Source organism: Hippoglossus hippoglossus, chromosome 21, assembly GCF_009819705.1.
Source record: "Hippoglossus hippoglossus isolate fHipHip1 chromosome 21, fHipHip1.pri, whole genome shotgun sequence".
In the NCBI taxonomy this organism is placed as follows: Eukaryota; Metazoa; Chordata; class Actinopteri; order Pleuronectiformes; family Pleuronectidae; genus Hippoglossus; species Hippoglossus hippoglossus.
Genome location: NC_047171.1, coordinates 502,059 through 527,520, shown reverse-complemented (window position 1 = coordinate 527,520; position 25,462 = coordinate 502,059). Strand labels below are relative to the sequence as shown.

Sequence of the window (25,462 nt, the reverse complement as noted above, 5' to 3'; positions counted from 1 at the left end):
CAGTATCTAACCAACCTTTGACGGTCAACACAGCGGAGCACGTCTGGCTGCCGGCCTGGTTCTGTGCCTGGCAGGTGTATTTGCCTCCATGTTTGCTCTGTAAGCTGGTGATGTGCAGCAGAGCGGTGTTGTTCTCATATGTAATCTGAATATATTCAGCCTCTTTGAGCTCATGGTTGTCTTTAAGCCAGGACACAGTCATGGGCTCTGAGCCCTTCAGAGTGCACCTCAAAGAAACCGTGTTCCCCACCAACAAACTGAGGTTCTCCAGCTTTTGCACAAATGATGGTGGTTCTACGAGAAAAGATTCACATTCATGTTATTGCCGTCTTTGTAAAATGTTAACCTTGTTAACTCAGACTTTATAAATCCTTCTGAACCAACCTTTGAGCGTAACTTGACAATCACAGGATGTCCTCCCCACCTCATTCTCAACAACACATTGGTACGAACCAACGTCTCCTGTCTCGACTGCCAGGACCTGCAACGCCACCAGGTCATCTTTCACAGTGATCCTGTGTCTCTTATCGTTTCGAATGGGCTTAGTATTCTTATAAAACGACACTGAGAAAGGGGCAGAACCAGAGACCTGGCTTTCCAGTATCATTTCAGAACCTTTCACCACATCTTTGGGCTCCAAGGTACGAACAAACAACGGTGGTTCTAGAAGGAAACCACAGAGGTGTGAGGACACTGGACTACACGGGTATGACATGAAGATGATGAATACAAATAATTGACTTGAGTTATATTGAGAAAATGAAAAGATTTGTTTTCTGAATTACTTCTATAGCTCTAATGACATATAACACATTCAGTTTTAACTCTACAGAGAGGCTATACCTCACTGGTCACCAGGGCAGTGTGACAACTTCACTGATTTGTCTTTACAACAAAAGAAAAGAAAAATATCTTCAGTGTCACAATAAAAGTCTTAATTTCCTGACCTTGTGATTCACTGAAAACTTAAATCAAAGGAGTTGAAGCAACAGCAGAAGAATCTTTAGACCTGAACTAAACCAACCTTTGACTGTGACCGTGCTGCTGCAACGGTCACTTCCTGCCTCGCTGGACGCTACACACACATAATCTCCACTATCCTCGACTGTGCAGGCAGCCATTTCCAGAGATGCCACTAAGTCAGTCATGGTCATTGTGTATTTATGACTGGAGCTGATCTCCATTTCATCTTTGAACCACTTGAACGTGATCACGGGGCTGCCCGTCACTTTACACTCCAGCCTGGACGAGTCCCCGCTGGTAACCAGCTTGGTTGTCTGAAGCTTCTGCACAAAGACGGGGGGTTCTGAGAGAAGAGGTCAACACTCGTTATCGGATGAAGACATAACGTTCGTATCAAAAGACGTGTTGATGACACTCGAGAATATAGAGACACAGACGACAGGCACCTTTCACAAACAGCACCGCGGTGCAGTCCACCTTTCCGGCGTCGTTGGATACTTGACATGTGTATTTAGCAGAATCACTGGGTTTCACTGAGTGAAGCGCCAATGAGCTTGAAGAAGCATCTTTCTTTATGAAACATGTGCCTCCAGTGAAAATCTCTTTCTCCTCTGTGAACCACTTCACCGCCAGAGGAGCTGTTCCAGTGAAGGCTGCTTTGAAGGAAACTGTGGTTCCTGGAACAACATCCTGGTTGTCTGGTTTCAAAGTGAACACAGGGGGCTCTGCGGGCCGTTAACAAAACAAAATGTAAATTTCACATTAGCATGAAATAATTCAAGGATTATACACAACAAATTGAAGAACAACATTAGCCAAGCATTGGTAACCTTTGACATAGAGCGTGCCGCTGGTTTCTTTAAAGCCGGCTGAGTTGGTGGCTCTGCATTTGTAAACTCCAGAATCAGATTTCTCCAGTTGAGTTATTCTCAGTGTCACAGAGCTGTCTTTGAATTCAGGCTGGAATTTGGACCCAGACATGACCTCCTGGTCGTCTTTGAACCAAGATATGGTCATTGGTTGGGACCCGGACACCTTACACTCCATGGAGATGTCATTACCAACGTTACCATCGACTCTTTTCAGGGTCTTGGTGAAAGTTGGAGGCATTATCCGATCTGGTTGTTGAAGAAAGAGTATCTCATATGTTAATACAGTTTCATTCTGTTTTTAAGAAGCAGCACTGAGATGAAACCCACACTCACAAATACACTATTTTATCAAAGTTATTGCAACGTTTCAGTTTGAAGACATTGACTTGACGAATGTCTCAAAAAGACGTGAATACAGTTTGATTAAGTTTTTTACAAACCTAATCAATAAATATAGATTTTGAACTAATCTTATTTAATTATAAAACTGCATAGGTATTATAAATAAAAGCAGAGACCCAAAACTGACCTAAGACAGTGACGGAACATGTGCACTGGTCTTTCCCGACCTTATTCGACACCTCCATCTTGTACTCTGAAGTGTCGCCTTTTTCTGCCGTAAGAATCTTCATGGTGGCGACTTTGTCCTTCAGAGTCATCTTATATTTACGGCCACTGATCATCTCCTTCCCGTCTTTAAACCACTTCACTTTGAGCTCTGGGCTTCCAGAGAGCGTGCACTCCAATGTGGCGGAATCTCCTGCGGTCACACTAATGGACTCGGCAGGTTCTATGATTCTTGCAGGTTCTGGGACAAGACAAACCCGTTTGTTATTGAGATATAAGAGTGAAGACACAAGAATCTATAGAATCAAATCTGAAACTAAAATCTCTACAAGTATCTCATCATCAAATGTCATCTGACCTTGCACGGTCAACGTGGCTTCGCTTTTTTGTTGCCCCGCCTCATTCTCGGCTTGGCACGAATACTTGCCGCCATGACTGATGGCCACTGTTGTTATCAACAAGCTCGCGACATTGTTCTCAAACACCGACTTGATATTTGGATCATCATCTCTGAGTATTTCAGAGTCTTTCATCCATTTAACAGTGATGGGTGCAGAGCCTTTAATGGTTCCCTGTAGTTTTACTGTATTTCCCAGTACTGCTGTGGCGCTCTCAACCCTCTTTGAGAAGGTTGGTGGTTCTGGAAAACACATGATTAGTTAAAACTGAATCTAAAGCACAAGATTGAACCTCAGTCCCAGTTTAATAAAACTCTTACTAACCTTTAAGTTTAGCTAAAGCCTTTGAGGTGACTTTCCCCACATCGTTAGATATGACACACTGATAATCTCCAACATCTGCACTCTCAAATGTGTGGATCTCCAGCCTTGACAAGGAATCCTGAGAGATGATTTTATATTTCTGATCGCTGGTGATGGTTTTCTTATTTTTGAACCAGCTGATTTCAAAAGGCGCCGTCCCTTTGATCTCACACTCCAGCTGTGCAGCGGCTCCCTTCACCGCCTCCACTGTCCGAAGCTCTTTTCTAATGCTTGGTGGCTCTGGGTGCCAGATAAAGTGTTTGTAGTTAATACCAAAGATTTTCTGAACTGAACAATGAGTGTAAAGTAAATCTGAGATTAGACAAACCTTTCACAGCTATGAGGGTGTTGCAGTTCTCGCTGCCAGCGTTATTTGACACCTCACAGGTGTAACTTCCACTGTCTGTGACCACGAGGTTCAGTATCTCCAAAGTGGCAACTCCGGTCTTAAAAGAGATTTTATGTTTCTCTCCATCACTAAGCTCTCTCTCATTCCAGAACCAGTGGATGTGAAGTTCGGGCGATCCTTTCACAGTGCACTGTAAGCGTGCAGCTATACCCTGTTTCCAGGTTAACTTAGACTCCATTTTCTTGACAAAGTTCGGAGGCTCTGAAAAGAGTATTTAGTTGAAAAACACCAAGATTTTTAGACAAAGAGACGTAAAAAACCTAAATAACCATGACAGAAGAATCTGAACGAGATGCAAAAGAAAAGGCAAGAAGACAGCAGTGCATAGTGTTAGTATCAGCAACAACCCACCAGCTCATACAGAGCTCTATATGTTTTCATATAGAAGCTAACGGAAGCTAACGGAAAGATCACTTTGAAGATCTTACCTTGAACTGTCACCACAGCCTCACAGGACGAGCTCCCAGCCTCATTAGTGGCTGTGCACACATATTTCCCAGAGTCCTTCACTTTGGACTTGGGTATCTCAAGAACAGCCACCTTGTCCTCAAAGGACAGTTTAGACTCAATGCTCTGGTGAACCTTTTTGCCGTCCCTGGTCCAGGTGACGGTCACACCAGTGTCCTCGTCCACCTGACACTCCAGCCTCAGTGGGTCATTGACAGCGGCTGACACTGGCTCAAAGGTCTTAACAAAGCGAGGCTTGTTGATAACCTTGAGTTCTGTGGTGAAGGTCGCCGTGCCGACACTGTTGGAGGCCTTGCACAGGTACACTCCCTGATCGGTCAGCTCAAGACTCTTAATGTTAAGGGAATATTTGTTCTTTTCACATTTCGTGACATAGTTCCCCTCGGAGGAGATGGCTATGTTGTCCTTGTGCCAGACAACTTCCATGGGCGAGGATCCAGTGAGCGAGCACTGGAACATCGCTTGTTTGCCCACATATAAAATCATTGGGTCTGGTTTTGAAACAAATACCGGCGGGTACATTTCTATGGAGAGCAGGTAGACATAAAGAAATTGGAATAAATTTTGAAAAGTGGAAAAGAATCACATAAAAACAAGCCAAAGTGTGCGATGCCAACTTGTTGATCAACGTTTACACATGAGAACATTTTATCGTTAACATTATCAAATCAAACATGACACCAGATTCAGTTTTTCACACGCAAATGTGTATATAATTCTCTCTCTCTCTGAAACACACATGCGTAAAGTGATGTTTGAAAAAAGGTCCCTCTGGGGTCTTACCGGTGACAATGAGCGAGGCGGTGCAGCCGTCAGTGCCATGCTGGTTGGAAGCCTTGCAGCTGTATTCACCACTGTCGGCCTTCACTGGGTTCAGGAGCTCCAGAGAGGAGCTGCTGTAGCTGCTGATGATTCGATACTTCTCGCTCTGTCTGATCTCAACCGCAGACTTGTACCATTTGAAGGTCACACTCGGAGCATCCTCGACCTCACATTCCAGCTTGGCGAGTCCGCCAACGTTTATCTCCAGAGATGAGATTTTCAGCCTAAAGACCGGTGGCACTAAGGCACACACAGACAAATGAAACGGTGAATGTTAGTAAAGGAATCTATGAAACAGGTGAAAAAAACGGACTGATCAGGAACATAAATGGTGAAATGTACACGATGGTGGGAGGGAAGTGGGACTGTGGAGGAGAAAATTAGCAAGAACATTAGCCCCACGGTTTCAAAAGCTGTCAGGAAGAAGATGTTGGGGGATTGTGGGGCTAGGGTTCAAGCTAAAGGGAGGAAAAACAAAGGATTTGTGGAAGATGAAGCAATGTCAAGTTGAAGCCCTGAAAGCATGCAGAGAGGAAGTGCAGATGTAAAGAGAATGAACCAAAGGGATGGTCACACAACAAGGGTTCAAAACAGGAACCTGAAGTCACTGACATGCCACAGTGACCATGACAGACCGTGAAGTCTGCCTGAAGACCACGATCACAACAACCATTGAAGCAAGATGCTTATTGTCTGAAGCTAAACCTGCATGGCTGTGATGGTTCTGGTCTTTAGGCAAGTACTGACCATAAAATGATGTGGAACAAACAAGACATGGTGAGTTAGTACCACCCACTGACCCACTGGTGGTGCTCATGCTGAGCTATGAAATGAAAATAGACCAAGTGACAAATGCAGCGTTGTATGTGGAGACAAAGGTCTTGAATGAACCAGTTGGTGTGATGATTAGTTGTTCTCAGAGAAAATGGATGAATGAGTAAATGAATGGAAAGTAAATGTTTCCTTTCGTCAAACCTCTTGACACCACAGTGAGTCTTGAAGACGTTGTCGTCCTGCCGGCTTCGTTCTCGGCCTCACATACATATTCTCCTTGATGCCTCTCCTTCACAACTTTGTTGATAACCAGTGTGTATGTATCGTGATCTTTGGAACACTTGAACTCTTTGCCAGATTTCACCAACTGTCCATTTAAAAACCAGTTCACCTTTGTAACATACTTAATGGTGGTGCTAAATGTCACTTCACTGTCTTCTTCAATCGATAGGTCTCCGAGGAAGGCGACTATTATGGGGCATTCTCTCTGTTCTGGCCTGGGCACTGTGATCTCTTCTTTAAAGATCTCCTCCCTGTGCTCCTTCTGGATGCTGACATCTACCACCTGTTCAGTGGGGGCGATGGTGGGAGGAAGAGCAGTGGTAAGAATTGCTGCACCTACATCTTTTTCTCTGCCTTTCAGCTCCACTGACCTCACTTCCTGTCTTGAAACCTGTACTGACTGCTCAAAAGCCATGTGAGCCTCAGTGGAAACTTTGATCTGGGATGAGATGATCTGTTCCATCTTTGCTGCCTTGGACTCCTGCACCACAACCTGCTGCTCAGCTGCAGCACATTCAACTGCCCTTTTAGACTCTGTCCTGAGTGCAGCACTCTGAGATTTAACAGCACTGAAATCCACTGTACTCTCTGCCACGCTCACCATCTCGACCATGGACGACAACATTTGCTTAGAGGTAGCCGAGGAGACCTGGGCTCTCTGAGGTTTGTCTAGCTGCATCGTGCCCGGCTGGTCTGAAGTAAGAACATGGGCTTCCTGGTACACGATGGAATGGAAAGCTGCCTGGAGTTCAGTTCTGAGGTCAGCTATCTGAGGGTATTCACCCTCAAAAGCCACAGTGATCTCCATGGGGGCCCCTGTTGTGGTGATAAGGTATGTGAACATGGCCCGTTTGGGCTGTCTTTGGACCTTGACTTCCTGTACTTCTACAGCCTGTAACCTGTCTACGACATCAGCCAGTAACACAGGCTGGTCCCTGGCCACAGCAGACTGCAGGGCATCTCTGAGCTGACGCTGTGTTTTCAGACTGGATGGTTTTGGGATCTGAATTACAAAGGTCATCTCTTTGGGAAAGGCTGGGCTGTCTTTTGATTCTGACGCCATGAGGGACAGTTTTGGCTGAGTGGTGACAGTAACTTTACTGGACTGAGACTTGGTGATCTCCTGAGAGATCTCACCCATCAGTACTTGCTTCTCATCCATCACTATTGACTGCCTGACTGACTGACCCTCCTGGATCTGAACAGCAAAGTCCTGTTCTGCTGCCTCTAGAAAGACACTGCTCTCAGTGGAGATCTCCTTCTCCTCAATCTGGATAGGCTCAGTGGGAAGTTTGGGCTCTAGAGCCATATGGCAGGTGAGTTTATCCACCGCTGTAAGACGCTCTGTGTGACCCTCCTCTAAGGCATGACAGTCTGCCACACTGGTTACATGCATCACGTTCCAGCGATCCTCCTTCTGCACTAAAGCCCGCTGCGGCTTGACGTCAGCGGTGACCGGCATCTCTTTTGGCAGCTGAAGGGGCTGGTAGGAAAGCTGCAGGATGTTCTGAGGTCTGGGCTCAGTTCGAAGCTGAGACTGAACTCCAGTCACAGACAAATCCAGCTCTGTGTGGTAATTTGCCGTGAGCGCCTTTCTCTCTTCTGAAATGGCTGCATGGCTTCTTATCTTTTCTTGTTTCTGTGCTGCCACCTGCTGGTTGGGCTTGTCTGTTATGAGAATGCCCTCTTTGGGCAGCGCCTCCAGGGGTTGAGCTGAATGGAGATGCAGCAAAGTAGGACCCTCTTTCTGCGGCTGAATGGTCGTAGTGCTGGCCTTGGCCTCAAACTCTGATGCATCCTCACAAACTAATGTCCTCTGCTCATCCTGACTAACAGTGTGCAGCAAAGTAGGACTCTTCCTGGTTCCTGCCTGCTCTGGTGCTGGTTTCTCACAGGTGAAGCTCTCCTCAGATGGAAGGAGGTCCTGGTCTGTGATAACCTGCAGATGCAACAACTGCTCCCCTTCTATCTGAGAGTGAATGGACGTGGCACTGGACAGACTCGGCAGCTGCTGAGTAGACTCCGCCTGAAGCATTTGCTTCTCTTCAGCCGTTAGAGCTGCTTTCACGATCTCATCCTTACAAAGATAGGCTGACTCCACAGCCGGTCTCTGGATGGAGAACTCAGTCTCCTTGGAAAGAGTCTGTTTAGACTTGCTGACTGAAGCCAAGACAGGTCTGTGCTGTTCTTTGCTAATGGAAGATTTCAAAGCAGAATCTGCTGTTGCTAGTTCAGATGTGTGGCCTTCTGCAAGAACTTGTTTTTCTGCAGACTGGGCCGAGTATAAAATCTTAACACCTTCCTTCACCTTGTAACCCTTCTCTTGCTGTGGTTTGGGGATGTCCTGTGACTGCTCTTTCAGGATAGATAGTTGGGACTGGACTTGATGCCCACTAACTAGGTGTTTTGGTTCTGACGTGGGTCTTATCGAAGCAGACTTCCTGTCAGCCAGAGGCTCTGTGCTAACCGTAGAGAGTGGGTTGAGCTCTTCAGCAACAGCTGTCATAACCTTTGACATTTTTTCTCTAGCCGCCTGAAGCTCAATGACCTCGGGGCTTTGAATGCGGTCACAGTGCTGCTCTGTGAGGTCCTGACTCTCTTCGACAGACGTGGTAAAAGTTGCCATATGAAGCTGTTTTGCAGGAACAACTGAGACCAGAGGTGGGTGGGTGGGAACAACAGACACCCTCTCCTCCATCTCATGAGCCTGAAGCACTGCTGCCTGGTGGGTCAGCTGCTCACGATGAACAGTGGCAGCAGAGATATCCAGCTCTCTAAGGGAGCTCACTTGCTCACTGGGAATGATCTGCCGGTCTTCAGTGCCGATGGTGTAAACCATCTGATCAGATCTGGCTCTGTCCTGACCTGGGAGGCTGACCTGGTACAAGCGAGACTCAGTCGCCTGCTCTGTCACTGACACCTTATAACCTTTCTTCTGCACAACGGTCAGCTGCTCCTGTTTGTTGGAAACAGAGACTGATTCTCTGAAAACAACCAGCTCGGCACTACAAGTCGCTTCCCCAAACAGGTTGGAGGCTCTGCAGGAATACAACCCGCTGTCTTGCTGTTTGATGCTTTTAAGATTGATAAAACCAGATCCATCTGGGTTGGCTGTAATGACACAGTTTCTACTGGGCTGGATCTGGAAAGCACCTTTGAACCACTTCACATCAGGTGCTGGATCACCGCTGGCCTTGTAATTAAAGTAAACCTCTCCTCCTTCTGAGCATCTGACAGGTTGAATCTGAACTGTAAACGTGGGAGGTTGACCTGTGACCTTAAACATCTTCTCTACCCATTTCTCTGCTTGACTAACATCAGGCTTTTTCACTTCGAGGTATGTGGTGCATGTTGTCTGACCAAACCTGTTGGTGGCAGTGCAGGAGTACTCGCCCTCATACTCAGATGTGACCTTAGTTATGATTAATGTGAACTCCTCCCTCTCCTCTATCACTTTGTAAACAGAAGAACTCTGAATGACTTTCCCATTATGAGACCACTGCACTGTTGGCTTGGGGAAGCCAGACACTCTGAGGCTGAACCTGGCAGTTTCCCCAGAGGTCACAGCGGTTGGAGAGAGCTGGCTTAGGAAAACTGGCTTTTCTTTTTTCTTCTCTAAAGAGGAAGAGTAACGTTTGGATTCTGGTTTGAGTTCAAGTGTTTTGGTTTTCTGGGGTAACTGGACACCAGTGCGGAAGGTTTCCTCTTGGTCCTCCACGGTGGTGATGGTGGTGCTACGACGTTCTGTCAGGAAATATTGAGCAAGACTGAAAACAATATCCACAACAACAATACTGTGATATCAATGAATTCAGAAATATCCGGGTTGTCCTTCCCTGCTAAGATTCTTAGTCGACTAAAGTCAAAGGATTTTAAGTTAAATAAAATAAACACATTTGTGAATGTTAATTTAGATTTTTACAATAAACACGTTTCCAAACAAAATTACACATAAAATGATAAACATGAAAACTCTGAGTTTACTAACAAAACAAATAAATGTATCGACTAAGTGATTAAAAAAGGACAACCCTGCTTTAAGCTAAGTGTGACAAATTAAAAATACTTGACAAGTAATGTAAGAATCACATTTTTTTGTTTGATTTGAAACTCAATGATGATTTACTTATACTATTATTATTAATATTATTATTAATGATAATAGTATAAGTAAGGGTTAAGGGTTAAAGGCTAAATAGACCAAATAACCATTTTAATCTCAAGCAGAAATAAATAAATAGCTGGTACGTTCTTATATGCTGATGAACATTTGTTACACATAAATAAACATCCAGTCCATTAAACTTTGAAGGTTAAACAATAACCATGAAGCTGTTGGACTCCAACACCTGTCCTCCCCACTGGTTTAGATACAAATCACATGATCTCAACATGCATTCGCTTTTTGACACCTGCATTTTGTCCGTAAATTTGAGAATTTGAACCTCAGCTAATTATTAGAAATATAAAAAAAACAAGTTCATACTCCAACATTACATCATCAAATATTTTATTATACAAACACTTGAGACAAACCAACATTATGTCTGTACAAATAATCCACAAATTTCTATTAATGCAAGATCTTATTTAACTTTTCCTCTGACACATTCTACTCATCCACCCCTAAAATTACATTTATTTACAAAACATCAAAACTTACATCTAAATTTGATAAGTTTCACAGTATTATCAATTTGAAGAATTACGTATCAATCAGCTTACTCTAATGTGAAATAACTTCCTTTAAGAATTAAAAAATAATTTTCCCAAAGAGAAAACTCAAAAACAAAAGCCCAAAACAAAGTGATTAAATCCCAACTGAATCATTTTTGCAATATGAACATATTCATGAGCTTCCAGATTTACTTTTGATAGTGTGACTGCTTAAAATGATGATTTCAGAATTATTGTATTGTTTTGTCAACTTTTTTACTTAGTAACTTTACTGAGCTGACACCAAATATTTATCATGTTTTGAATTATCATAATAATATTTTATTTGACATTTTTTCAGTTTCTCCAGGAGGAAAATAATAACTTACATGAACTTAAATGTTTCACTGAACTGGACCATTTTGAATTGTCATATTCTATTTTCTCTGCGGATTGATCAAATAATCTTTTTCTCATTACTTTGTGTAAAGATATTTGCTTCACACACGTTTTATTTTCCGATTTACAGACGTTAAATTCACTGATGTGATCAACATCTGTAGCTAATGTTAAAAACAGGTCTGTAACATTTTCCTTGTAAAGACATTATTCCATCATGTTTAGTTACAGAGTTAAAGCAGCTTGATTTTAAAATGTTACCAGAAAACAAAACAAATATTAAAACTGATTTTCTACCAAATATTAAAACAAAACTGATGTTTTACAAGACTTCCAATAAATTAATAAAAATGTAAATAGAATTTAGTTTTCTTCATCACAGACACTGTGACGAACACATGACGACAGGCTGGATTCCCAAAGGGAACTTCAGCTGTCATCCTCTCATCAAGTCAATTCTTCTTTCACAAATAAAATTAGTTAGAGACTAGAACAAAGATAATCACTGAATAATTTAACCCAAAGGATTAAAAGTTATGTATCAATGGTAAAAATACAGCAAACCTGTCGCAAACAGAAAATAAGGGAAACTATTTTCTGCTTAATTTAGTCTTTTGTGTCACTTTTCAAGTAAAGTCATTTGTTGTGGATTCTTGGTCACATTTTATTTTCTTAATCTTGGTACAATGTGAAAAAAACAACCTGTAATAAAGTTACACAACAAATCAACTTGAAGTTTTTCTTTGAACAACCAGCCTCTAACCTCCAACCTCTAAAACACCTTGAGCAGCGCTGTGGTTTCAGCGCAGCCGGCTGAGTTCTGGAAGATGCACTTATACTCGCCTGCATCGCTCTGGGTCACGTTGGTGAGGAGCAGGTTGAAATGTCCTGCGGTTTTTTCCTGGACTATGCACCTGCTGTCTGTGACTCTGTCTCCGTCTTTGTACCACTCGGCTGTGGGGCTTGGTTTACCACTAACCAGACACTGGAGGATAACGGGGGTCCCTAACGCTGCTGTGACGCCGGTCAGTGGGATGATACATGCAGGGGCCGTCTCAGTCACCTGGAACTGGAAGCTGCACATATCTGACGACTTCCCTTTAAACTCAATCTTATCATCTTTTGCTGGCTCAGCAAATACATCGAAATTGATACTGACATATTTCTCTCCCTGTTCGCTCGTCTCGTTGTCGGTGTTGGCCACGAGCCTGACCGACCGCTGCGACTCATCGGCCTCTGGCTCAAACTCAAACTCAAGCTCAATTTCTGACACCTGTTCACCATCAAACGACGTGTTGCCAACCATCAGATCGAACTTCTGCGGCTGGACTATTGCACTTCCGAGCGACACGGCGGTCAGCTCCCTGCCCCTGGTCTTTCCAGAGAAAACCTTGGCATTGATCACCACTAGTGAGGCACGGCACAGAGTCTCCCCAACTACGTTAATTGCTCTGCAAGTGTACACGCCACTATCCTGTGACGACACTTTACAGATCTTCAGGAAGTGGTTGTCTCCATCGGATGAGTGAAAGTATGTTTTGTTATTGTGAGGGATCTTTTGGTCACCTTTGAACCAGGACACAATGGGAGAGGGAATTCCCATCAGTGAACACTCAAACACGACTGTGGTTCCTTCTGGTGTTTCCATGTCACAGATGGGATTGATGAACCTCGGAGGCATCTCTGTGACCTCAAAGGCAATTTTCAGATCATCGTGCTCCTGCGTGACAAAGTCTACAGCTCCCTCCTCGTAAATACTCGGTAACACATCGAGCGATATAATCATGCTCTTGTTGTCCGCTGTATACTCAGGAATGGTGATGATCTTAATCTGTCTCTCAAAATCTTTCACCTGATTTTCATCCAATTCAACCTCGAGCAGAATCTCCTGAGGAGACGTAGAACGAGAGGAGTCATTTTCCTCCACGTCAAACTCCATCACATGTTGATGAGTGACAGCAGGTGGCGCCGGCATAAACCTCACTTCCTGTGATACGACGACTACTAAAGCAACACTTCTGGCTTCCCCGACATAGTTTACAGCCTCGCAGATATACTCCCCCTGGTCTGCTTTAGTGACTTTATGAATTGTTAGCGAGATACTATCACCATCTCTCTCCATTTTAACTCTTTCACCTGCCTCCAGTTGGGATTTGTTGCAGAACCACTTTACCTCAGGGGAAGGGAGGCCGAACACCTCAGCACAAAACATTAGCGACTCATTTTCAAACACTTTTTTCTTCATGAGAGGTTTAAGGAAGGCAGGAGGGATTCCCTGGACTTTTTCCTGGAGCGTCACTAGACCTAAAGACCCTCTCCCTCTGGTGAGGAACTGATTCTCATTCACATTTATTCCAATAGTTGTTGTTTCAATGCCATCTTCAGTGGGAGATGTCAGGAATTGAAGTGGTGAGAAGAACCTCTCACTGGAGCCTCCAGTTGAGGGTCTTTTCTGTTCGGCGGGGGAGAAGGGAAACTCCTGGGGGGTCATAAACCCACCTAGTGTGTCAGAACTGGCCGTATGGAAGGACATGGGAGACTGGGGAGTGTGGAAGGACTCTAAAAGTGGCTGCGAGACCTCAGTGGATGAGCCTGGAGTGTAGAACCTCTCAGCGACCTCGACCATCTCTTCGCTCGCATTGCTGCCAACCTCTATAGACATCTCAGACTCAGGGGAAAGTGGCCTTCCCCAGTCTGTTGGAGGATTGTAGTAGTTATACACGGCACCAAACGTTACCTCCTCTTCCTCCATGGAGCCAACAGCTACAGCTGCTCCCCCAGCATCAGCTGCAAGGGTCTTGTCTGAACTACCTCTTTCCTGTCCAGCATCAACCACAGGCAGAATGAATGCTTCAACTCTGCGGTCTTCTCTGAACTCGAAAAGAAGAGGTTCAGGTTCTGCCTTCACATGAGGTTCAACTACGTCTCCAGCCACCATTTCTTCTACCACTTCTGTTGCACCGGCCTGAGAGTCCGTCATACTGAGGAACACACCACTGTCAATCGAGGGTTCTGGGATGGAAATGAACTTCTCACTGACAAGTTCAACGTCCTCACTCGCATGCTTCACCACAGGCATTAGAACATATCCCTCATTGATTCTTTTAACTTCTTGTTGTTCCTCTTCGGTCAATTCCACCACAACACCATCCCCACTCACAGCTTCAGCTTCACTGTGACTAGAGGGAGACCGTGTTGCTACACTTTGTCTCTCCACTTTAAGAGATTCGGAAATTCTTTTGGGTTTAACGGCAGGAACTTTTTCAGACTGGAAAGGAATGAAGCTGCTAGTTCTGTCAAACGTACGAATGGTTTCCTCTGTTACCGTCTCCCACTGTACGGGAACACAAACAGGTTTCTGTGGTGTTGGCCTGACCAGTTCTGGAGACTGCTGCACCTCCTCTACAAACTGTTTAACAGCACAATGCCTTGCTGCAATCAATTCTTCCTCTTCGGTTTCACCTGATATCACACACATCTCCCTGTCTTCCTCCAGGGAGGAGGTGGGCTGGAGGATCTTGGAAGAGGCAGCTTTGGATGCTACTGGATGAGTGAAATCTGGTTCTTGTCGATCAGGCACAGCTTTGAGAGGACAACGATCTTCTGCTATATCAGCAGCAAACCTATTACTACCTTCTGCAGGTATGGAGTCAGTTTTAGGTGCAAAGAATGTTTCCTGCTGGTCAAGGGAGATTGCGACTGCAGGTATAAACTCCTCAGGGAAAAGTGTTTCTCTTCTCTGCTCCTCGGGAGTCATTAATGCAACTGGAGAGTCTGACTCAAAAGCTTGTTTAATCTGAGAAATGTTTATCACAGCGGCAGAAGCCTGCAGACCACAGCCAGATATCGTCTGAGGCTCTCGAGAGACACCAGGTCTGGATCTTGGGGCTTTGGCTGTTATCTCTAATGGAGCGTCAGCATTATTAAAGGCAGCTTTATGGAATACAGCAGGTTTCTTAACATCCTCTGTAAAACCATCATCCTTGAGAGCTTCCCCACCCTTTGACATTTGCTCTGCCACTTGGAATGAAACATGGGCAATGCTTGTAACCTCTCCCAGTTTATTTCTGGCAAAACACTTGTACACTCCAGCATCAGTGTACGTAAAACTGTTAATATACAGCCGGTACACCTTATCATCTACCTCACTTCTGTATTTTCCGCTTGTGATTTTGAGGCAAACATCATCACAAAACCATTCCATTTCAGAGGCAGGCTCACCTACTATCACACACTCTAACACAGCAGTGTGGCCTTCAGAGCAGGTGATATTCTCTAATTCACTGATGACACAAGGAGCTTCACCAGCTACATCAAAAGAGAAGGTGAACTTATGTTTGACATTCTGAGAGGCTCCATCATCACTGGGCACATCTGACATTTTCTCTGTGACAGTCTGAGATTCGCCCTCACTCCTTTCTTCAGTCATCTCAGGGACAGGAGTGGCAGCTGTAATTCTGATTTCTACAGGTGAGGAGCTGAAAGATTCATCCGAGCAGCGGCGCCTGTGGACCACTGCCTGAGGAACCTGTAGAGTTTCCTTTCCTGAATCAATGTAGGACTGAAGTTCCTCCTCCATCACGCTCTCCTTCTGCTTCTCACTCTTCTCAAGCTCTTCTGTAACAAACACCTCCTGTGTGAAACCCAACGTCCTCGTCACCTTCTTGTCTGAGACCTCCAGGGCGGCGCTACAGATGGATTTGCCATGTTTATTAGATATGACACAGTCATACATGCCCTCGTGGTCTGTTGTTGGATAGTAGACTGTTAGATTTGATTTGCTGGATTTACTTATGATGTCATAGTCAGGGTTGTGGGCTAATGGGTGGCCATCTTTGAGCCAGGTGACAGTGGGCAGAGGGTCACCTTGGAACTGGCAAGTAAACTCTGACATCTCACCAATCTTTACTTTAAGTGAAGATATTTCTTTCAAGAACACTGGTTTGGAGCATCCGGCACTTGGATCCTCTTGCGTTTCCCCTTTAGACCCTTGACATTTGGGAACAGCCTCTTTTAAATTTGACTCCTCTTGGACTCTCTGCTCATCCTTTTTTATAGCATCATATTTAAGACTCTCTGCACTCATTTCATTGCCCAGTTTTGATCTTGTCGAATCTCCACTTTCTTCTCTCCTCACACCTACAATACCCTCCTGTTGTCTCTCTCTTGTAGTTCCTGATCCCTCTCTCACCCCTCTAGCTTCACTCATCTCCGACTGGAAGCGTTGACTACTGGATTTATCAGCAGTCATTACATTCTCCTCCCTGCTCCACCTCCTCTCTGCCTCTCTTTCCAAATCCTCTTGTGGAGCAAGGCATGGGGAACGTCTCCTGGAAGGTTTATGAGGGGTTTCCCCCTGAGCAGAGCCAAATGTATATCCCTCAAAAGGCACACTTGAAAGTTGGGTTGGAGACTGCCTCTGAACTGGTGAAGTTTCGTGAACCATTTTGTCTTTTAAATCATCAGAACTTTCGATAGGCACATCTGCGTGGTGAGGTAAACCAGGACGGGTCAGAGAATACCTTGTTATAGAAGAAAACTCATGAGGAGGAGCGGGTTCTAATCCAATTGCATGATGGGGGGGTGAAGGTCTTTTTGTTGGTAAGACTTCACCAGCAAGTGCTGCATGTGGAGGCGGAAGGTCTGTGAGGTGGGTTTCAGATGGTGGAACAACTGACTCGCATGGCAAAATGGAGCCAGACAATTTGCATTGACTATCCAATGTCCACTCAGACTCCAGTTCAGCTACTTCCTCTTGTTCGACGGCATCCTGTTGCCATTTCAGAATCCGCTGAGCCAGTGCTTCCTCCTCGCTTACAAAGTACTCACTGTCCCTTTTCAACCTGGTCTCACGCCCCTCTGTGGGCAGGTCACCAGCAGGTGGCCACTGAAGACTTTCACCCTGCTGATCTTGGAAAGCAGAAGCAACAGACTCACCCAAGAGGAATTTATCTTTAGCTGTTCTCCCTGGGGAAGTGTTGCTGTTGTGGGCCCCTTCAAGTTGTTGAACAGATTCTAAAGCAGAAGACTCTGCAACATTTCTTTCAACCTCAGACGTTGTTTTTTTCTGCAACGGTGAGTAACCCTCCGACCAGTCAGACTCCAGCTTCACAGCTTGGTCTTGTTCCATCCGAACATTCTGCTGCCATTTCATTATCCGCTGATTCAAGGCTTCCTCTTCACTGACAAACTTCTCACTCTCATTCTTCAGTTCAGAGATGTTCTCCCTTGACAGCTGAAGCTCACACTCTTCTCTTGTCTTCTCAAAAAACATCTTTTGAGCTCTGGCTTTTGTTCTGGGCAGAGATTCAGTCTCCACTTCTGCTGCTTTAGCTTTAACTCTGGGTGATTTTTGTGCCTCAGTTTCCAGCTCTGTCGGTCTGGTTTTCATTCTAGCTTTAGGCTCAGGGCCAGATGTTTCACCCAGTTCCACGCTACCTTTTACTTTAGAGGGCTGTGACAAGGTAACATTGCCTACAGTTACTCTTTCCTCGATTGCCTCCTGCTGAGTATAAATGTGCCCCTCAGGCTCCATGTACTGTGGTTCTGCTGGCATGGGCAGATCAGTTTCAGGGTGGAATTGCTCGTCTTCTGACATCTGCATGCCGTGCTGCCATTTCCTGACCCGAATGGCCAGAAGTTTCTCTTCACACTCCATCCGATCTGCTTCGAGGCTCTTCTCATACTGAGCCCTCAAGGACTCACCTGCATATTCCTGTTCATAAAGCTCATCTGTTGCTGAACTGTGAGGTGTTACAGCTTCACTGGGTAACCTTGCTTTGACAGACCTGACTTCTCTTGGTCTGGGAAACTCTCTCAGTTTGTCCTCCGTCCTGGCTTTTATTCCAGGGTACAACTCAGCTTCCACTTCTGATGCTCTGGCTTTAATTCTTGGGGATCTTTGTGTGATCGTGGCTGGTGTCGCACCTTCCAAGCCTTCTAACCTTGCTTCCATTTTGAATGACTTTTCAAGCTGGGAGGCAGATGTTTCCATTTCTTCTCCTCTGGTTTTTACTTCAGGTGATTTGAGGGTTGATGTAGTTGCAATCGAGGGCACCGTTACTGTGTCTACAGATTCTCTTTTCTCTTTTGCCTCCTGCTGAGTGAAAATGTGGCCCTCAGGCTCCATGTACTGTGTTTCTGTCAGCACGGGCAGATCCGTTTCACTGTGAAATGTCTCCTCCTCCTCCTCCTCCTCCGATGGCCTACTCCCTTGCTGCCATTTCCTGATCCGCAGGGTCAAGAGTTTCGATTCACACTCCATCCGATCGGCTTCCAGGCTCTTCTCATACTGAGCCCTCAAAGACTCACCTTCATATGGCTCAATGGTTTCTGTTGTCGCTTTGTCTTCTGATGTTACTGCTTCTCTAAGGAACTTCTCTCTGGCAGATGTGACTAACTTTGGCCGGGTTGAATCTGTGGGGGATTTCTCCCCTTTACCGGGCACAACTCGGACAGACTCCCTGGTTTCAGTGCAGGTTGTAGTCTCTGGATATCCTGTTGTTTCAGAGTCTTGGGCTTCAAGGTGACGTAGTTCATCCTCTTTTGTTGTAGCAAAAACACTGTGATGCTCACTTAATATCTTCTTCAATCTAACATCTGCCTGAGAGTCACTCAAACTCTCGACTTTTTTATCTTCCAATATCCGTGAATACATTTCACCCGATTTCTCTTCTGCACTCTGCACCAGTGTTTCAACCAGCTCACCTCTCATGATCTGAATAGCCCTGGTTCTGGACTGAGGCTCAAATGAATGCCTCGCACGAGGCTGCAAGGGATCCCTGCTGGAAATCTTACCTGGAAACTCCCTATGGCTCTCGCCAACATCCAATGGTCGATTAAAATGTTGATCAGGCAGAGACGCAGGTTTGACCCTGAGCCTCTCAACATAATCTGTATAACTTGGCTCGCTGGTAACCGATTCTAACTCAAACTCAGAGGAGGACATGGTGGAGATTGAAAGCCTCTTCTTCTGTTTTACAGCTTTCTGGAGCGTGGTAAGTTTTGTTCTCACCTCATTGTGAAGGCTCTCAGTGTCACTGAACCTGTCGCTGTACCGGTCGCTGCACCGGTCACTAAATTTGTCACTGAACCTGGCACCAGTGCGCCGGTCACAGTACACATCACTGAATCTGTCATTGAAGCGCTCGGACCTGTCAAACATGGGCGGAGGAGATGGAGCACGCTCAGAGGCAGTTTCCAAACATTTAGACCCTTTCTCTGACTCTTTTTCTTTTGAATGAGAATCAGAGTGAAAGAACACCGTGCGCACCAGAGAATTCTTAGACCGAGATCTTCCCTGATGAACTTTAGACATTTTGTCGAACGGAGACCCTACACACCGGAGGTCGACCCTAAACTTCCTCTCCTTCCTCTGCTCTGCCATAGTGTCGACACTTTCATGTGCTTTGGCCGAGCGTTTAACAAAACTCAGGTAGTTTGCAGACTGCTCCTCCCTTAGTGACACCAGCAGTGATGCTGTGGACTCTGCAGAACCCTCGGAGTTTATCGCCATGACCTTATAACTGCCCGAGTCCTTCTCTCTCACACCATCAATAACCAGGCTGGTAGTGTGCATGTGCATTCTGCTGTCAGTGCAGATCCTACGTCTACGCTCTTTGGGAACAGATCTATTGTTGTGAAACCACAGAATAGTTGGTGGAGGGCAAGCAATTAATTTACACTTTAACTCAACTGGTTCCCCCTCCAGAACGGACTGGAACTTGAGTTTCTTTGTGAAAGACGGTTTGATGTTGTCCGTCCACGAGCTAATAGAGGAGGTTCTGCTGGAGCAGCGATTGGCTGATACCAGGCCGTGATCCAGGAAGTCCTCTGTGTCGGAGAAGGCTCCTCTCAGCTGTCGAGTGCTGGTGACGTCAACGCTGCTGAGACGTGTGTCTCCTTTACTGTCGTGATAAAACAGTTCTGCAAAAAGAAAAACAACTGTCAGAACAACTCAGCCTCAAGGAGTTCAAAAAGAGAGGAATTTGAATGAATCATTAATGGAAATATTAAATGCATGCTGGGAGTCACAATGCCATAAGAAATAATTCCACTCACCATATTTGTTCGAATAAACGCAAGACTTGATTCTTTTTACTAGAAATCTGCAGGAAGTTTTGATCCTTCGTCTGTGGAAATTTCTTCAAAACATGAATTCTTTTATTATGATTAAAAAATGCATATTTCCAGTATGTGCAGCTAGCAGTCGCTTGCTTAACCTTTTCATGATTGCTTCGGCTTTTTTTTATAGAACATTCCTTACCTGACTTGCAGACAGGAGAATAAACGCCCTTTCTAATCCTTAAACTTAAGAGGAAATGAATGGTGCACAAGACTAATATTCCAAAACTTAAACAAATTAAGCTAGAACTGAGTGAGAAGGCGTTTATTCGAACTAATATTGGTTGTTATTTAGAATGCAAACCACAGGAATCACATCCCACTATCTGCAAGCCAGGCTAAGAAATATTTTGCAGGAGGAAGGTATCAGTTCCAGATGCAGTAAACCTCCATATCTTTTAAAGGGCATTTCAAATCTGGGAGCTTTAAAAGATATATATCCTGCACCTTTTCAGGGGAAAAGACCAGAGATCCGTCATGCCAAAATGAAACGAACTCTTGGATGCAAAAACGCAGGTGTCAAAACCCAGAACAAGCAAGTTCTGTGCTCGTCTGTAGGAAACCATGAGAAGTAGAGGAGGTAGAAAAACACAAACACCAGGAGTTTTCTGTCAGGACACATGAAGACCACATGCAGCTGTGGAAATGAAAGATCATGTGAAGGGACAGTTTAACATAATGTCGTATTGATAAGCTCTAGAAGTAGTCTGTGGGTGCAGGCCAACTGAAACCCAAGTAGTCCGTAACACATGCATCAATACATCAGATGTGTCTCCACAGAGTCTCCAGTTCAACTCGTGTTCACGGAGTCAGAGGTTGGATCACAGCGTGAAGCAGAAATCTGGTCAATCTGTTCCTCTCCCGCTCGGCGACAGTGACCTGCTGTCATGTGTGATCGTCATTAACTTTGTTCTTACCTTTGACTTCTTGCTCAATCTTGGCTTCGATCTCCTCTCTCACGTGAGTCACTGTGGACGAGAGAGAAAAGACACTTAGCTCACAGATCTCTGCTCAGCTCAATTCTCTTTACCTTCTAACTATCGCTGCTCATAAAGTTTCAAACCCAAAGCTCAAACTTTATTCTTCAACATAGAAATAAGACAAAGTCAAGTGAAGTAAAGTCCCACAATAATGTGTGGATTGTGTCGTTAGTATGGAACACGATGAGGAAAGAACACGACACCTTAAACCAAAATGTGAGTCAACTCCATAATAATAATAATAATAAAAAAACACAGAATCCATCTTTGTTTGCACTTAAAGAAGAAGACCATGAGTGGCAGTTGAAAGCTGGAAGAAAGACCCGGTAAGTGGTCTTATCAAGAGTAGATTATTCTCATCTTAACTTATTCTGCTGCTAATGTTAACGTGTTTTAATCATCTCTAACGGGTGAATATTGTTGACATTCATACTTTAGACCAACAAGAGCGTTGCAGATTTCACCCAAAAAAACAAACGGATCAGAGGAGGGTTTCCTGGAGGGAGGAGGTTATTACACAGCAGGAGAAGAGATGAGGGTGAGGAGGAGTTTGTTCCTGTGCAGTGATGATGAGGAGGAGGAGGAGGAGGAGGAGGAGGGGTGTCTCAGTGGAACAGTGCAGTTAGTCTGAGGGATGTCCCGACCTGTTGTATTAACAGGGTCACTTTGAGAAAAGTTAGAATTATTCAAACTCCTAAAAGTATGTTTTAAATTCAGTGAGTCTTTCCTGGTTGAACAGAGTTCATAAAGGTATTTAACAAACTCTAAAATGAAACGGGATGTTGTCGTGGACTAGTTTGGGACGTCCCCTCAGGACAGGAGTTAATCTCACAGGAGGAGAAACGGGTGATGTCAGAGGGAATCTGGCTACAGCCGAGGAACCACAGGTTACCTTCTTCCTCTGCAGTAATGGTGAGGGTGGCCGAGCACGCCGCCTCTCCAGAGATATTGGCCGCCCTGCAGGTGTACTGCCCGGCGTGCTCAGAGAAGGCGTCGACGATGATGAGCGTGGCGCTGTTGGTCACCTCGTCAAAGTGAAACACCACATTCTTAGTGGGCCAAACTGGCTGCCGGTTGTGGAACCAGCTCATCTCTGGCTTCGGCGTGCCGGACACACATGCATGGAAGCGGGCCACCTCGCCGTGCGGCACCGTGCAACTTGTGATTGGCTGGATGAAAACTGGCTTTTGACCAATGGGGGGTTTCTTTAGACTGGTGAGCCGAGTGGACACATGTGTCTCAGCTAGACTGTCCACCTTTTGTTTTTGTCCTGAAAGAAAGAAGTTTGTCCTCTGGTTTGCTTTATGTTCCCAGTCAGCGTCGGCCATTTTGACCACAAAGATACACAACAAAACCACAAAGAGACAAAGAGTGGAACTTCAGGGGCTGAGGTCTGATAATCAACATCATTTGAGATTATTATTATTACATTAGGATTTAAACATGAAACTCATTCAGACTAAATGTGATGAGATTCACTGCTGTGCAGTTTGTGTGTGTGTGTGTATATATATATATATATATATATACACACACACACACACACAGTGTTGAGTGCAGTTTGTGTATATACACAGTGTTGAGTGCAGTTTGTGTATTTACACAGTGTTGAGTGCAGTTTGTGTATATACACAGTGTTGAGTGCAGTTTGTGTATATACACAGTGTTGAGTGCAGTTTGTGTATATACACAGTGTTGAGTGCAGTTTGTGTATTTACACAGTGTTGAGTGCAGTTTGTGTATATACACAGTGTTGAGTGGAGTTTGTATATACACAGTGTTGAGTGGAGTTTGTGTATATACACAGTGTTGAGTGGAGTTTGTGTATATACACAGTGTTGAGTGGAGTTTGTATATACACAGTGTTGAGTGCAGTTTGTGTATATACACAGTGTTGAGTGCAGTTTGTGTATATACACAGTGTTGAGTGCAGTTTGTGTATTTACACAGTGTTGAGTGCAGTTTGTGTATATACACAGTGTTGAGTGCAGTTTGTGTATATACACAGTGTTGAGTGGAGTTTGTGTATTTACACAGTGTTGAGTGCAGTTTGTGTATATACACAGTGTTGAGTGCAGTTTGTGTATATACACAGTGTTGAGTGCAGTTTGTGTATTTACACAGTGTTGAGTGCAGTTTGTGTATATACACAGTGTTGAGTGGAGTTTGTATATACACAGTGTTGAGTGGAGTTTGTGTATATACACAGTGTTGAGTGCAGTTTGTGTATATATACACACAGTGTTGAGTGCAGTTTGTGTATATACACAGTGTTGAGTGGAGTTTGTATATACACAGTGTTGAGTGCAGTTTGTGTATTTACACAGTGTTGAGTGCAGTTTGTGTATTTACACAGTGTTGAGTGCAGTTTGTGTATTTACACAGTGTTGAGTGCAGTTTGTGTATATACACAGTGTTGAGTGCAGTTTGTGTATATACACAGTGTTGAGTGCAGTTTGTGTATTTACACAGTGTTGAGTGCAGTTTGTGTATATACACAGTGTTGAGTGCAGTTTGTGTATATACACAGTGTTGAGTGGAGTTTGTGTATATACACAGTGTTGAGTGCAGTTTGTGTATTTACACAGTGTTGAGTGCAGTTTGTGTATATACACAGTGTTGAGTGCAGTTTGTGTATATACACAGTGTTGAGTGCAGTTTGTGTATTTACACAGTGTTGAGTGCAGTTTGTGTATATACACAGTGTTGAGTGCAGTTTGTGTATTTACACAGTGTTGAGTGCAGTTTGTGTATATACACAGTGTTGAGTGGAGTTTGTATATACACAGTGTTGAGTGCAGTTCAGTCGATGTCGTACATTGAGACACTCGGACCTGCTGCTCATCTGGATGAGGATTCAGAAAGACGCTGTGATGTCACACATCTACTGAGAACATTAGTGTCGACCTCGGCTGCCGTTTGCTGCTCCACTTATTCAAAACTTTATGGCGGTAACAAACTTACCGTCCAGAGTGAGGGTGGCGGCGCAGGAGACGGTGCCGGCGCTGTTCGTGGCCACGCAGCTGTACTCGCCCTCGTCCTCTGGGTACACCCTGGAGATCTCCAGCTGACAGCTGTCGTCAAACTGAGACATCCTGAAGAAGTCAGACTGCTTGATCTCCTTCCCTCTGTGGGACCAGCTGATCTTCACATCTGGACGGAGGACAAAGGTTGTGGTGAGCGCTGTGTCGGGGGAGATAAGGGAGGTGACCGGGGTGTCGAGTTTTCTTACCATCTCCACGGACTCTGCACTGGAAGCGAGCCGGTTCTCCCTCACGGGCAGAAGCGTTGGCGATGGGTGAGATGACGACAGGTGGAGCAACAGGAGCAGCTGAGTCCGGAGAAACCACTTCTGAAACTAAGATGCACACAAACCAGCATCTTCACATGTCCTGTCTGAAACATTTCTCTCCTCTTTGTCCAACATGTGTAACGTCCTACCTTCCACGTTGAGCGCTGCGGTGCTCGTGGCGGTGCCATAGTCGTTCTTTGCCTCGCAGTTGTAGACGGCGGTGTCCTCTGGGAAAACCTCGATCAGCAGCAGCGTGTGCTCGTCGCCGTCATGAAGGAACTTACACTTGAAGCCCGGAGACAGGGCCTGGGAGTTTTTGTACCAGAAGACCTGAGGCTGAGGAACGCCGCTCACCTTCACGGAGAAGCGAGCAGGTTTACCGGCCTCTAACGACTGAGGCTCCATGTGGCGAAGGATCTGCGGAGGCTCTGGGACTGAACGAAGCACGAAACAAAGAGTTGGTCATCTGCTTTAAATATGATCCCTTCACTCCATGGTATTCACCTTCGTGCCTCACTTACTGTTGACCCGGAGGTGCATGGTGCTCCTGTTCTTGCCGGCGATGAAGATGTACTCCCCGGCGTCACTCCTGTAGGTCTCGGAGATGGTGAGGCGGTGCAGCTTTCTGATGGCCACGTAGCTGAACCGGTCCTCCACAGAGACTTGGATCTCCACCCCGTTCCTCAGCCAGCGACCCTCCACATCGTCCTCGTTCACCTCGAACTCGAAGGTCGCTCGTTGTTTCTCCAGAACCTTGGAAAGAGGAAGGAATGTTCCAGTTTTACATATCTCAAATCACATGACTCATCCAAAATTTACCCATGAAGCTTTGCTGATATTTAAAGTAGCTGTCTCACTGTAATTTCCCGCTCAGCCGGTTCAGAGATCCGGATGTCGCGACCCTCGACTGTGAGCTGAGCTTTGGAGACACTCGATCCAGCCACCACTGAATACACTCCGGCATCGGACATACGAACCGTCTGGATCATCAGACGGTGAACGTACTTCTCTGCTGTCATAATGTACCTGAGAACACGACATCGCAGCTCATATTTACCACTAATAAAGAGCGTTGGTGAATGTTAGCGCACAGC

At 45.2% G+C, this 25,462-nt stretch overlaps 2 protein-coding genes across 7 annotated transcripts in view; both read right to left on the bottom strand.

The window, feature by feature from the left end:
• ttn.2 (titin, tandem duplicate 2) overlaps positions 1-25,462 on the bottom strand; it is a 186,791-nt gene that overhangs the window by 137,102 nt on the left and 24,227 nt on the right. For all 6 annotated transcript variants that reach the window (XM_034573338.1, XM_034573339.1, XM_034573341.1 and 3 more), the window contains exons 35-51: positions 25,226-25,394; positions 24,890-25,121; positions 24,518-24,802; positions 24,309-24,434; positions 24,041-24,229; positions 21,014-21,064; positions 4,824-5,102; positions 4,001-4,564; positions 3,492-3,773; positions 3,125-3,403; positions 2,761-3,042; positions 2,365-2,643; positions 1,794-2,081; positions 1,410-1,688; positions 1,025-1,306; positions 385-663; positions 16-294 (exon numbers count right to left, since the gene is read on the bottom strand). In XM_034573338.1, coding sequence (XP_034429229.1) covers positions 16-294; positions 385-663; positions 1,025-1,306; positions 1,410-1,688; positions 1,794-2,081; positions 2,365-2,643; positions 2,761-3,042; positions 3,125-3,403; positions 3,492-3,773; positions 4,001-4,564; positions 4,824-5,102; positions 21,014-21,064; positions 24,041-24,229; positions 24,309-24,434; positions 24,518-24,802; positions 24,890-25,121; positions 25,226-25,394 — 4,424 coding nt within the window. The remainder of the gene's footprint in view (positions 1-15; positions 295-384; positions 664-1,024; positions 1,307-1,409; positions 1,689-1,793; positions 2,082-2,364; positions 2,644-2,760; positions 3,043-3,124; positions 3,404-3,491; positions 3,774-4,000; positions 4,565-4,823; positions 5,103-21,013; positions 21,065-24,040; positions 24,230-24,308; positions 24,435-24,517; positions 24,803-24,889; positions 25,122-25,225; positions 25,395-25,462) is intronic.
• On the bottom strand, positions 21,602-22,551 carry LOC117754483 (telokin). Its single transcript, XM_034573357.1, has one exon. It carries the CDS (start codon positions 22,402-22,404, stop codon positions 21,841-21,843), a length of 564 nt encoding a protein of 187 aa, XP_034429248.1. The 5' UTR covers positions 22,405-22,551; the 3' UTR covers positions 21,602-21,840.

Coding starts and splice junctions, on each gene's coding strand:
- LOC117754483 (XM_034573357.1), bottom strand. CDS start 22,404: ATGGCCGACGCTGACTGGGAACATAAAGCAAACCAGAGGACAAACTTC.